The 14,557-nt window shown below is 32.8% G+C and overlaps 2 protein-coding genes and 3 non-coding genes across 5 annotated transcripts; 3 read left to right on the top strand and 2 right to left on the bottom strand.

Moving 5' to 3' along the window:
* The first annotated feature begins 3,954 nt into the window (after positions 1-3,954).
* LOC145639670 (transcription factor MTB1-like) lies at positions 3,955-7,035 on the top strand. The gene has a single exon (XM_081690976.1). It carries the CDS (start codon positions 4,675-4,677, stop codon positions 6,697-6,699), a length of 2,025 nt encoding a protein of 674 aa, XP_081547102.1. The 5' UTR covers positions 3,955-4,674; the 3' UTR covers positions 6,700-7,035.
* Positions 7,036-10,843: 3,808 nt separating this feature from the next.
* TRNAS-AGA (transfer RNA serine (anticodon AGA)) lies at positions 10,844-10,925 on the top strand. Its single transcript has one exon. It is a non-coding gene; the product is annotated as a tRNA-Ser (tRNA).
* A 635-nt stretch (positions 10,926-11,560) lies between these two features.
* On the bottom strand, positions 11,561-11,721 carry LOC145641096 (U1 spliceosomal RNA). The gene has a single exon (XR_014115163.1). It is a non-coding gene; the product is annotated as a U1 spliceosomal RNA (small nuclear RNA).
* On the top strand, positions 11,657-14,555 carry LOC145640707 (putative invertase inhibitor). The gene is made up of 3 exons (XM_081691937.1): positions 11,657-11,713; positions 12,921-12,985; positions 14,111-14,555. The coding sequence occupies exons 1-3, from the start codon at positions 11,657-11,659 to the stop codon at positions 14,553-14,555; spliced, it is 567 nt and encodes a 188-aa protein (XP_081548063.1).
* Positions 12,745-12,941, bottom strand: LOC145641119 (U2 spliceosomal RNA). Its single transcript, XR_014115185.1, has one exon. It is a non-coding gene; the product is annotated as a U2 spliceosomal RNA (small nuclear RNA).
* Positions 14,556-14,557: the final 2 nt, after the last annotated feature.

Here is a 14,557-nt window from a genome sequence, read left to right as displayed (position 1 = left end):
AGTATGAATAATTGTATTAAACCACATTTTTTTTCTTTATTTATATATAAATTTATCTCTACATTTATAATATTGACCATTTCACTTTGTTTTAATTATAAATAGACCTTGAATATCTATATCATAGGGTTTGAATTTTGCATTATATTAAGGTGATGTTTATTTTAATTTCTAAATAATTAAGCCAATCAATGGTCATGGTAGATGATGACAATGTACTCGTACCAAATAGAAGTTAAAATCCTCAAACTAAATGAATTAATTATGATAAGCAACTCATTACTAAACATGGAAAGCAACCAAATATAGCATAAAATTGGGATATTATTCCAGCTAATCAACGTGATGAATAGTGCATGGGTGTTTGGCGACTGCTGGTCTCAATAATTAATGCCAATTATAATACTAATTGCTAAATTGTAAAGCAATCTAAGCCGTCGATTAAATACTGGCCAGTCAAAGATTCCAACATATACTTCTCGGAACTTCCGTTCGATATGGGATTTTTTTAATCTGCTTCTTGTTTGTATTTTTTGATTTTTTTTTTTTTTATTTTTTTGGTTGGTTCCTCTAGATTAGCTTAATTACAGTACTACCAGCATGTTATTAATAAAATCGCTTTACCATGGTATACTTTTTAAGTCAAGAATTTTCTTATTAGCTCTTCCTCTCTTATCACTCCGATCTTTAAATCTGAGAAATATACAGTGTATTACTCTATATCACCTACTAGTTTTCAACATTGTATAAAAATGATTGTGAAAGTTACAGTTTTTTCAAAAGTTAACTGTGACATACAATCTTTAAAATTAAATAACTCTTTGATTTATTCAAGTAAATCATGAATATGTTCTTATTTTTACAATTTTACAAACATTAATTGTATAATTATATATAAGATGTTAAAGTATAACTAATTGTGTTACATACATAACATATATATACATGCAAAGTATAACTCTTTATAGAATTGATCAATATAAAATGTTAATCATGGCAATCACAACCAATCTTCAATAATTTGAAGAGATAATATAGTAATGTCTACCATGTTGGTCAACTTTTAAGCATTTTTTGACAAAGTCCTTTTAACTAAACTCATGTTTTAATTGTCTCATTCCCTATATTTTATGATGAATACCTAAATCTAAAGCCAAGAATATTCCATTATTATTTCAAAGGGAAATTGTTTCAACAATAAAAGTAAAGGTAGGTGTTACATTGAGAAAACTTATTAATAAATGTTGTCATCAATTAATTATTATGACATACAAGTATTTATTTGTTTTGTTCATAATACTCGGTATTACTTATTAGCTTATTTCTACAATGGACAGAATATACATACAGTATTCTAATACAACTTTTACCATTTACTCTGTATTACATATACTTCCTCTGTTTTAGGTACAATACAACTTGTTGCCTGTTTTAATACTCACATACTTTATGTTAATTGTAATATAAACTGAAATAAATGAAAGAAGTAGTTTGATTAGTGCAATAATTTATTTCAAACTAATGTAAATAATACTAAGAGATTAATTTTGATGTATTTTATCTATCTAATAATAAAAAAATAACAAACTTGTTACTGTTTAGATATATATTGCGTGCAAAGCCATACACTAGATCCTGGTATTATATATTAAAAAAAATAATAATAATAAAATAAAAAATCTTATGAATGAGTTGAAACTAGGGTGGCTTGATAAGCATATGTTTCTTAGATATGGGATAAATAATATAAATATTTTTAATAAATAAGAAAATAGTGAGAGAAAAAAAAAAAAAAAAAAAAAAAAAAAAAAAAGACAAGAATAAGAATCTCCAAACCATCTCCACATGGGAATAATATCTATGGAAGATTGAGAGCCCATTAACTAAACAGCTGCGCACCAAGTCTCAGTCTCCAACTTGTTTGAAGAAATGAAGTGGTTCACAAGCATAAGTTGCATAACCAAGCTCGAGGCCTTCCCTTTTAAAATAAATAAATAAATTATTATTATTATTATCCGTCCTGCCTTTTATTGCACTGATTTCTAGATACTTACATGTGACACATTTAAAATATTACTCCCATATGTATACGGACTGAAACTACTTTCTTGTTATTTGATGATTGCTTTATTTGACTTTTAACTTCTAATTAAAATGAATCTTAAAACGTGATATCTTCATTTTCGTATGAATAATGATAAAACAAATCCAACAAAGTTAGTACTTATGGCCTGTTCTCATTTACTGAATTCAGCCGAACTGAACTGAACTGGATTGAAATGAATATTTAATAAGAGAAGGAAATTAAGAGCTGAACCAAACTGAACTCAAAATAAACGTATGAGAACAGACCCTTAGTATACTATCAGTTATCAGTAGTATATTTTATTGAAATTTACTGTCAAATTGCAATACAACAAAGAATCTGCTACTAGATAATTAATTATTCACTGTACAATCAACGATACCATGTATATGTTACAACCTTTTTAAATTTTCTTTCTTAAACTTCTCGTATAAACATATAATAAAAATATTGTACGACCGATTGTACAATAAAAGGTTACTCTAACGAGTTTTGCATTAAACACTAGAATGTAATGTACTCCGTATTTCACATGTATGTATAATTTTATAAAGGGGCAAATGAGTTTGAGTTCACATATTACATATAGATTGAATTTAGAGGCAGGGTTTGAGCGACGTGGAGAAGTATATACCTATGCACTTCTAATTTAGGAAAGCCCCACTTTCTATAGTTAGACAAATAACATCCAACCCACACACACTATTTACTTCATTTCACATTGTCCACTCGCCCAGCCGCGTCACTGTTGATAATCAATAAGGGTTTTGTCAGTCAAAATTGTTTTAAAAACTACCATTAGTATTCTTATTTATTTATTTATAACACTAATTAATTAGTACGGATTACTAATATAAGATGGTACTCCGTAAAATATTTTGTGCTGTAACAACAATTAGCAAGGGTGTTAAGGTTTGGCAGTTTAAATACGACCTTATTGTGTATGCTTAATTGAATTTTCTATTGAATGAAAAAAAAAAAACATGATTAATGGCTGACTAATAATCACATAAGTACATGGCAACTACTAGTGGTTGTTAAATCATGCAAAGCATGAGATGTAAGTTGTTTAGAAAAGAATAGTGATGTGTTGGGTTGCATAAAAATTTAAAACATGTTTAGTATGTTAAATTGTTATTACATCTCATTGTGATTTGTGAAGTGATGTGGTATGTATCCTAGGCAGTGGAGTACTTCCAATCATTTAATACTCATATTTAAAATGCATAGTAGGTTACGATTCTTGCTGGGAGTTTTACAAATTAAAAACACTGAATTTAGACGGGTAACTTTCTCCATTTTGTGAAAGTGGAAATTCATAAGATGTGCTTCTTCTTATGTATTTGACAACTATCACATCCGTTTCAAAATAATAAACACGATTTGACTTTATGTAATATTTACTCCGTATCTATTAACTTTAACCATATATCACGAGTTTTAATTTTATTAGGTAAAGTGCTATTAAATTAGTACTCCGTATTAATTGTATCAACTTTTTATAATATTTTACTAATGTAATGTGTATTATATGTTTACTTTGACTTATTTTTCTTAATTTTTTTTTTATCAATTTATCTATGACATATATTGTCATGTAATATATTTTTGGATTAGTTTCATTAGATCAAGCTTTTATACTTTTTAATAATACATAATAACAAATATTATTGGTTAAAATTGTGCATCGACATATATGCTTATCAAAATCAAGCTACATACTAAATATACTGTCAATTATTCCAAAAGGAAAAGAGTTATGTACTCTACTAATCCGTACTGTAATAAACAATAAACTTTACCTCAAAGTACAACAACAAATCTATCCCATAAAAAAAAAAAAAAAAAAAAAAAAAAAAAAAAAAAAAAATTAACACCATCCCAAAATAAACCATAGTTAGCATGTTAACCATAGAAAGAGGAACTATAGTTAGTGGCACGAGATTGGTAAGTTTAGAAAGAGAGAGAAAGTGAAGAAAGACAGAGAGAGAAAAGAGAGCTCTCTAATATCGCCCCCTTCGTCTCTCTCTCTCTTCCCACCCTCATTTCTCAATCTTAAGTGTTTTTTTTTTCTTTCCTAAAAAATTTAAACAAATAAAGCTTCTTCTCCTCAATAAATTCTTCTCAAATTTGAGAGATTGTTGTCATTTTCTGGGGAAAATCTCAATTTAATTTCTGAGCTTTTGCTGTATTTGGAATCCTCCACTGTTGGGTGTGCTGCCCAGAAACTCATTTTCTCTCTCTAAATCTTCTCTCAAGCTGCCTGGTTTGTGTTCATCTATTTTTGAAATATTGTACTTTTTTTTTGAAGTTTTCATCTTTTTTTGTTGTTGTATCATTGATGTTTGATTGACTATTTCTGGGTAATTTGAAAAAGGAAATCTATAAGATCTGAGAATAAGTGGGTTCTTTGTTAATTGAATTTTGACGGATTTGTTTGTACTATATATAGAAATATTAAAGGGGTAGAAATGAAGTGGTGGGCATTTGTTCGTAATTTAGGGTTTTTGACTTTGCTGTTGGAGATTTGAATTGGGGTTTTAGTAAAATTAAAAGGGGATAATAAAATTAGGGATTAAATTAAAGAAATGAGAAATATTGAACTGGGTATGGGAGGAGGGGTAGTGTGGAATGAAGAAGATAAAGCAATGATCGCCTCTATATTGGGTACTCGAGCTTTTGATTACCTGATATCAAGTCCATTTACTGCTGAGACTTCTTTGGTGAGTCTTGAGAACAATGAGAATATCCAGAATAAGTTATCTGATCTCGTTGAGAGGCCAAATGCCTCTAATTTTAGTTGGAATTATGGGTTTTTCTGGCAAATTTCGAGGGCGAAATCGGGGGAGGTGGTTTTGAGCTGGGGGGATGGTTATTGTAGGGAGCCGAGGGAAGGGGAAGAATCGGAAGCTACCCGGTTATTGAATTTTCGGCTTGAGGATGAATCTCACCAGAAGATTAGGAAAAGGGTACTTCAGAAGTTGAACACATTGTTTGGAGGCTCTGATGATGATAACTTGGCTTGTAGGTTGGATAGGGTTACTGATATGGAGATGTTCTTTTTGGTGTCCATGTACTTTTCGTTTCCTCGAGGTGAAGGAGGACCGGGGAGTTGTTTTGCTTCCGGGAAGCATGTTTGGGAGTCGGATTTGTTGAGGGCCAAATCTGATTATTGTGTTCGGTCGTTTCTGGCTAAGTCTGCTGGGATACAGACTGTTATCTTGATTCCTACTGAGTCTGGTGTTGTGGAATTGGGGTCAGTAAGGGCGATTGGTGAGAACCACAATGTACTCAAGGCGTTGAAGTATGCATTTTCACCTCCTCCTGCTCCCGTGGTTCGTCCTAAACCAACTTCGATTTTCCCTATGGTCGTCCATAAGATAGAGGAAGAAGATCCTGTTCCTCTTAATTCTCCATTACCTCCTCCTGTGTCTGCTCCTACTTCTGCCCCTGCACCTGCTCCTGCTCCTGCTCCCGTGTCTGTTCCTCCTCCTGCTCCTGCCCCTGCATCTGCTCCTCCTGCTTCTGTTCCTACTACTGCCCCTGCACCAGTATCTGGTCCTTTTTCGAATGCAAGGCTTGTTGATCGTGGTGTAGATGGGGTTCATAAAATTTTTGGGCAGAATCTAAATACCACAGTTCGCCCTCCCTTCAGGGAGAAACTTGCTGTTAAAAGGATGGAAGATAGACATTGGGATGGCTATGCCAATGGGAATAAGCTTTCTTTTACAGGCCAAAGCCCCAGGAATAACGGTATTCAATCAGTTCAATGTACGAATTGGGCTAACATTCCTGGTGTAAAACATGCGACTGCGACGGAGCTTTATAGCCCTCAGAACACGAGGCTTCAGGAGTATGTGAATGGCATACGAAGTGAGTACCGGCTTAACCAGTTTCACCAGCAAAAGCCGGCCCAAATGGAAATCGATTTTACAGGGGCAACCTCTAGGCCTACAGTGGCTTCTCAGCCAGGTAGTGCTGAGTCGGAGCATTCAGACCCTGAAGTGTCTGGTAGAGATGATAGAGCAGGCCCTTCAGATGATAGAAAGCCTCGTAAAAGAGGGCGCAAGCCGGCCAATGGCAGAGAAGAGCCACTTAATCATGTTGAGGCAGAAAGACAACGGAGGGAAAAACTGAATCAGCGGTTTTATGCATTGAGAGCTGTTGTCCCTAACATATCCAAGATGGATAAAGCCTCGTTGCTCGGAGATGCTATTTCTTATATCACCGAGTTGCAGAAAAAGCTTAAAGATATGGAAGCAGAAAGAGAGAAGCATAACAGCACTTCAAGAGAGACATCTGGTACGGAAGCCAACTCTGTTACAGAGGTGCAAGGACAAGCTCCTGAAGTAGAACTTCAGGCTTTGCATGACGAGGTCGTGGTAAAAGTAAGCTGTCCGCTGGATTCTCATCCTGTGGCCAGAATTATCCGGGCATTCAAAGACTCGGAGATCAACGTTGTTGATTCAAAACTTGCTGCAGGTACAGATACCGTGTTTCATACTTTTGTTATAAAGTCTCATGGTTCCGAACCACTGACTAAGGAAAAGGTGTTGGCAGCGTTTTCGCATGATTCAAAGTCTTTGCAAGCTCCTCCATCAACTGGTGAATAGGAGCATGTAGTTTTCTCTTAATTAGTAGGGTGTAATTGGATAGTAAAGTAGAGGAAAAGAATCCATTGGATGACTTCTGCAGAGGTTTTGATTTTGCAGCAAGGACGAGTTAAAGAGGAATAGGTGGTGCAAAAAATGTCCATTAGAAGTAGAATAACAGCAATTGACAGCAATAGAGTCGTCGCAAATTTGTTTTTGTTCTGTTCATAGTTATACATATTTTGTCATATTGAAGTATTTTAGCAAGGTGAATTAATTGTGTAAGTTCACTATCTTCCTAAATAGTTCATGAGTTTTGTATCTCATAATCAGTTTATCATATTTCCTTTCTCAGCACTCCTATGCCTTTTTAAATTGTTGAAATTGTTCAATTCCTATTGAAAGTTTGGAAAGAAATGTTTGTGTTTTCCAGTAGTTATGCACGTAGACAGTAACCAATGAGTTCCTCTCCCTTAGCAGAGATGGTCCAGTCGCTCAATTGACTGACTGGACCATGTTAGAGCTACGGAAGAGGATCCTCTCCGAATGGTAACATATGACCTACGGAATAACTAACAGAGTACGGAAACCTCCCTAGCGCGACAATGCCACTATGCCAGTGCGGCAGTGCCTAGTCCCAGTCGCTATGATGAATTGATGATCTTCATTATCACATGTTACAATTAAGGTAAGGTTGCAATTTATGAAAGGTATGTTATAACTAAACAGACTTTTCAAATTGCCATGTTCATTATACAGTGCTCGTATTTAAACTTGTCGCGGTTGTCGGATAACCATTGGTCAGGAAACGAAAACACGTTTAACATAAACACATGAAAGCCAAAATTGAGCTACAGAAATCTTGGCTGGAATCAATAATTACTTGTATCAGTTGTTTATAAACTCCCTTTCTTTTCAAAAGCACCCAAATTATGCCATTCATTTCACGTTGCTGTTGCTGTTGCTGTGTTTGTTATGTCAAATGTTATTATATCATCATAGTAACGTAAGAAAATTCTTATTTTAATCATCAAATTTTAAAATTTTTTTTTTTCCTCCTTAATTTTCTTTTCCTCAGATTCTACTTGAAAAATGGGACCCATAAATATCTGGGACCCTGTTTATATGGGTCCTAGTTTTTCTTTGTGTTTTCGTGAACATGAAATTGATTGATTAAATGATAAAAACCATATAAAATACCCTTGTTGATTTTACTCAATAAAGTGGAGTATTTTCACATGATGTTTATGGTGTTCAACTAACTAAAGGTTGGATATTAAATAGGGAAATGGGGATCATGCTATTATATGCTTACCTTTTTTGTGTGTGTGTGTGAGAGATTTATTCTAAATCTTATCTTATATGGAATTAATTAAAATGGGAAAGTTTGTACATGTACATTACCTAATTTTGACTGTATAAATTAGCACTCCTATATTGTGCCCTTTTCTTCTTTGGGTGGGTAGTTGGTAATTTGTTGTTATCATTAAAGTATTACACTCTATTTGAGCTTTGTTTAAGTCCGTGCCTCTGGTCCACTCTATTAATCTTATTTGAACTTATTGTGTTTTAAGACAAAATAAGCTTAAATAAATTAACTTTGTTTAATAATTGAATTCTTGTTATTTATCGTTTAAATTATTTGATAGTGTGATGAACTTAAATATGTTAAATCTAGAGATTATTTTTGTTTTAAGGACTAAATTTTGGATCATTCTTGTCAAATTTTCTAATAATTATTGCCCCTTTTCACAAACAAATAATTATGTATTTCGCGATCAAGCAAATAAATAATGTGTTACGCTACCTCCCATATAATGTCATGAAAATATTTCTAGTTAATACCATTCCAAACTGTTGAAATCAATGAATGCGTTGTCTATCCAATTTTGTTTACCTGCAAAAATGGGAATTGTCTTTCCATTTTCAATGTTGTATTTCTTTAGCTTACTGGGTGTGTGATGGGCCTGTTGGCTCTACTATACCACACTATAACATCTTGTGGACGCTATTCCAATTTTCATCTTACAATTATGTTCTTGTACTTATGTGCAACGTGTTTAGCCATATAGGCAGAGCCGTAGAGGTGACAATTGAATTATTTGATATGAATTTAAGGTTGTTATTCATGTAGAAATTACCGGACTTCACACTCAAGTTATTGTGACAACATCTAAGACATACAATCTTTATCTTACAATTTACCTTCCAAAAAGCAGATTGAACTTGGCTCATACTCGATCGAAGTACTAACAACAATATTCCTTTTAAGTTTTACCCCAAGTGAATTATAAAGTTTTTTGTCTAATTAAAGAAAATTGTACGCGATTAATGTGACACCCATCTACTACTTGTCTTTGATACTTTTATTTGCCCCACTATTTCTACCCTTTTTTTTTTTTTTTTTTTTTTTTTTTGGAGGGGGCCATTAACACAACCAATTTGGTCAATATGTGCAACTCTCTTTTGGTGATTTTCAGACTGAAATAAATTCATGTTTATGAACCCATTAAATTCTGTTTTAATAAGTAACAGTTAAATTATAATTATAGTTGAAGCTATATATGAAAGACACGTTTATATTGGGGTCCACAAATCATGTTAATCGTGTTAAGGTGATGGCGTTAATGCTTGACGTATTGAAAGAAATAATTAGCTTGCTTGGTATATTATTAAGCATCATGTTACTAACCATATAAATCATGACAATATTATGCGTAAATTAAACTAGTACAAAGAATTATTCCTAACGTGGGAGAGAGTAGAGAATATACAACTCCGTTACCTCTAAAAAAGAGTCAAGAATATAAATCATTTTTACTATAGGTTAAAAGTGAAATTATCCTAACGTGTTGATCATACAACGATGATTGTGTCTGATATTTCGGGAAGAAAAAGGGAGTTAAAAGATAAAGGGGCTTCGAATAAGTCGTATGTTAAGTAAGCTTTGATGGGGAATATTACTGTTAAGTACGCTAATAACATCATACTAGTATAGTACCCCTTTATAGAAACCTAGAGACCACTCAATTAACTCTTTTCCTTTAGGATTCTCTTTGTTACATTGTTATCAGCTTTGTATGGAGCCCATTTCGAAAGGCCAACATCAATAATAAGTAATAATTGAATTAACTAAATTTGGATAGTTGAAGGCCATATTATACTGGTAATTGGGCTTGCAAAGTTTGGCTTACAACTGTACTTTATTTTAGTTAAGTCATGGAACTTCTGATCATCAAAATCAAAAAAATTGAAATCATTAATAATTACCATGATAAATTAAATAAACTATGTATGTATTCAATGGAGTACATGTTTAACAGTTGTGAATTATTTGTAACACTTTTACTTTTGCCAATTTTATGAACTACTTCTTATATCTTAACTTTAAAAAAAAAAATTACTAATTTTAATAATTTTTTTTTTTTCAATCACATATTTTGTACTTGAGCTCATTTCAACTTTTCTTATATGTTTTATCTGAACCTATTAACTCTAAAATAAGTGGAAGTAACATAATCTAAGAACAGCAATGAGCCAATGAGGGAATATAGGATTTCATCTATAAAATACTTACAGAATATAAGAAAAAGAATGATGGCATCAAAAAAAATTTAAAAAGATAACTAATTGTAATATTATTTATTTTTTTCACTCATATTTTGCACTAGCTTATATGAACTTTTCTTATAAGTTTTATCCGAACCTATTAACTCTAAAATAAGTGAAAATAACAAATCTAAGAACGGCAATGAGGGAATATAGGATTTCAATCTATGAAATACTTGTACAATATAAGAAAAAGATTGATGGCATCAGAAAATATGAATTATTTGAATATGAAAAATATGATACCCCATTTCACTATATTCCCATATACGTTAATTTGCTATATCTTATCTTATCAAAAAAAAGTATAGATATATGGACCCATAAAAAATTACTTGTACTTGGCTAATTTACTTCATATGAACTTTCCTCATTTCATTATATTTGAGCATTCAAATGTATTCTTCTTGTTGGAAGCTAGCAGAATTTCTGAATTACTATCAAAATGAAGTTTCCTTGATCATACAAGGCCAAAATAACGACATTTATTTCTTGATAAACAGAGAATTAAAAAAAAGGGATAAATAAAATAATTGACTTCAAAATAACAAATAAGGTGGACGTGCCGGAGTGGTTATCGGGCATGACTAGAAATCATGTGGGCTTTGCCCGCGCAGGTTCGAATCCTGCCGTCCACGCTTTTTAATTGTTTTTGGAATAAAAAATAGTATTGCTCTGAAATTAGAATTGGAAATATTTTCTTTCAAACTGAACATGATATTTGTAATGTAGTATCCATGGAATTACTTTCAAAAGAATTCTTATAAAATGAGATCCTTGTTGAAGTAATTCTTGCTGTCTATAATTATCTTTGTCACTTCACATTAATTATTGGCGTTATCTTATATTTCATACAATTAAACGCTTTTTTTTTTTTTTTTTTTCCTGTCAAAAAAAAAACTTGTATTTTTATTAGTAATAATAAGATCAAATAAAGTACATGCTACATTAAAAATCCCAATTCTAGTTTACCATTAATTTAGTTTAATTACCAACAATGTCGTCCTAAGTGTTCTTAGAAGGTCAACAAACAGCGAATTTCATCAACAATGTAGACCTGTAGTTGCTTCGTATGCAGTCCAACGCCGAACGAGCTTGCAACGTGAGTTTATAAAACTTTAAGTCACCCCAAAATAGCTTACCAACTAGAAAAAAATAGTAAACATATTAAAATAAAATTAAACTAAGCCGAGTCATCTAATTACCATTACCAAGACTATAATCAATGCGCAATTCTTACCATTAAGCCATGAAATTTTAAGAGTAGAATTAGACAGGGGCCGCGCGAACGCAGGCCCCCGCTATCACAAATTATGACGTAGACTCTCCCCGTTGGGGAGATCTTAGGCTGATGCGCTTCCGAAGTGCAATGGAGGCCATCACCCTAGGCCATGGGCCTTCTTGTTCGCCCATTGACCCCGTCCAGGTAAGTAAGTTATCCAGTGGCTTTGCTTTTCTTTTTAATCTTTCGCTTCCGGTAGTTATGCCTTCTTATTTCGATGTGGGATACATATTCTTAGTCAATACAGAATACTCTTAAACTTCAGCTGCAGTACTAATTCATCATTCATATGCTATGTTCTACTCCGTATATCATTTAACTTATATCTCACCTGGTAACGGGAACAAGTCGTACAACATCATGTTCATAAGAAACCGAGTACAAGCTTCCATCATTGATGTAAGTGTACCCACGTAATGTATTCTGCCTTTCTTACAAAATCCCTGCTTTCAATAGAGAGCCAACTACTATGAGCCATTTGTTTCATGTTTGGTGGTAGATTGTCCATTTCCTTAATTATACCATGTTACATGACTTACAATGCAACATCGAAAAAACATAATAAGCAAGGCAGAGCTGATGAGACATTGTACTGGAAACATTGTTCTTTCCAGTGTCGTGATCTCAATTGTCTTTGCTTCAATTTTTGTAGCATATGATAAAAATCAGTCTGGACTATAATGCAGCACAGTGGTAAAATCCCACATTAAATCAAAATATGAAATCACATGTCCTTCCTAGCTTAGCTCATGTTAATTTCCTCTAATCCTTTGCATGTATACACAAGTTTGCTCACCAATTTACAGAAAGTAGCTCTCAAAATCGTGCAAACCATGAGCATTCCGTATCTCAAACTCAAATCTATCTGCAAACCATAACGAAAATATTTTGCTTCTTCTTTCTAGATCAAAATGGTTTTAACGTTGCTTCACAGGCAATTGTCACTATGTCGCGGTCAAAGCCTCTCTCTAATCACAGTAATTAAGCTCAGATGTAGTATAAGGTCTAACTGTCTAAGTAATAGGATTACATGCTCTAATCAAATAGGATTACATGCTCTAAGCTCAAGTACTCAAAACAATGTAAATTAAACATTTATTCTCACTTTATTCTAATCAAATCAAATGCATCATTACTATTATCATTATTTACTGTAAAAATTTCACTGAGGATTGGTGGGGTGCGCCAGGCCCGTGCAGTAGTGCAACGCATGGGCGACGCTTGAAGACCCCAGTAGCAAGCTACTGTGATGGGACTTCCCCCTTAAAACATAAATTTAATATCGTTGTGGGCCATTGGCCCACGTATCAGATATTAAACTGATAAGAACAGATACTACACTTGATCTTAGCCAAAAGGCCGAGAAAGGTATGAGTTCTCTGTCATTGAAGAAATGTTTATGTATCGCTCCGTAGAGTTAGTTTTCTTGTTTTGTTCCGATGTGGGACTTTGCTTGCAAATGAACTTAACTTGGCCCAAACTGTTTAGAGGTATGTTATACACATTTTTTTTAAAGGGAAGGTATGTTATACAATTTTCATCAAAATACATATTTCCTTTTTGTATTTTTCCCGTAGATAAATAGAGAGTACTCTTTATGTTTTTGTAAGCACCCTAAATAAAGATGAAGTACAAATTTCTTTAGCCATCTATAAATATAAAAAAAAAAATTTAAAAAAAGATACTACGTATTTGGAACTTATGTAGTTAAACAATTCTAAGGAAATTTCACATGATTGTTTTTTTTTTTTTCTACTAATGTATAAGTCTCCGGCACTGGTTAGAGTCAAATATGTGAATAATGCCAAAATTCGGGATATAACAAAAAATAAATGAATGTAGTACTCATGATATAAAACACTGTGATTTTTTAATTTTATATTTGTTAGTTTTTTTTTTTATTAAACACAGTGAAAAAAATATTAAGCTTTCTTGCCTATGAAATCAAGCAACAATAGTAATATCAATACTCATGACTTATAATATCAGCGGGGATACATACTCTATAGGATGATATATTAGTATATTACCATACGGATAAAATTAACTCCTATCTTGTATGATTTGTGTGTGTATTTTTTTTAACCTAGTATGATTTTTTTTTTAACAAGAAAACTTCTACGGTGATCCTGTATGATTTGTGTGTTTTTTTAACTTCCATCTTATATGATTTTTTTTTTTGTTTTGGTTTTTATTTTCTTTTTGCAACATGTATCTTGTACAATTTGTTGCCATAAATAATAAATATCCACCTTGATTTGATGCTTTGGTGTCAATAAAGTGTAAGTTACCAGTTATGACCGCAAAGGTCTGCAATCCACACATAGGTACGCATACCCACCTATATAAGTAATGTGACTATGTTGCTGATCCAATCTATCAAACAATATAAAATAAATATACACATTTCATATATTCCTTGGCAAATTTCAAAAAAATGCATTCCAACGGTCCATTTTCCAAGCTACCAATATTTTTCTTCCTCACTATAATTTTTACCATTCTTTCTTTGATCAATGCTGCTAATGTTATTTCAAATAGTTGCGAAAAAATCATACATTATGATGCAAATGTCAAGTACCACACTTGTGTAAAAGTACTCGAGTCGGATCCAAAGAGTGCTAACACAACCGTTGCACAACTTGGAACCATCGCGTTACAAATGGCCATATCCAACACCACGTCCATACTTTCAAAAATTGACACCATTGTCAACGATCCAAAAACCGACCCGTCGACAAAAGAGGGCTTGAAGGCATGTACTGAGATTTATACGGATGCTAAAAAGAATTTACAAGACGGTTTAACGGCTTTTACAAGTGGGGATTATTTGATAGCTAGTAATAAAGCAAGTGCTGCACAAAATGACCCTATTGCTTGTCAAAATAAGTTTGCGCAATCTCCTTTGACACAAGAGAATGGTGATTTTTTTCAATTGTCTTCCATTGCACTTGGTTTTGCCGATTTGTTAAAGGGAACGAACTAATT

This window comes from Chenopodium album, chromosome 7 (genome assembly GCF_948465745.1).
Source record: "Chenopodium album chromosome 7, dcCheAlbu1.1, whole genome shotgun sequence".
Lineage (NCBI taxonomy): Eukaryota > Viridiplantae > Streptophyta > Magnoliopsida > Caryophyllales > Amaranthaceae > Chenopodium > Chenopodium album.
This window is presented reverse-complemented; position numbering and strand designations above follow the sequence as displayed.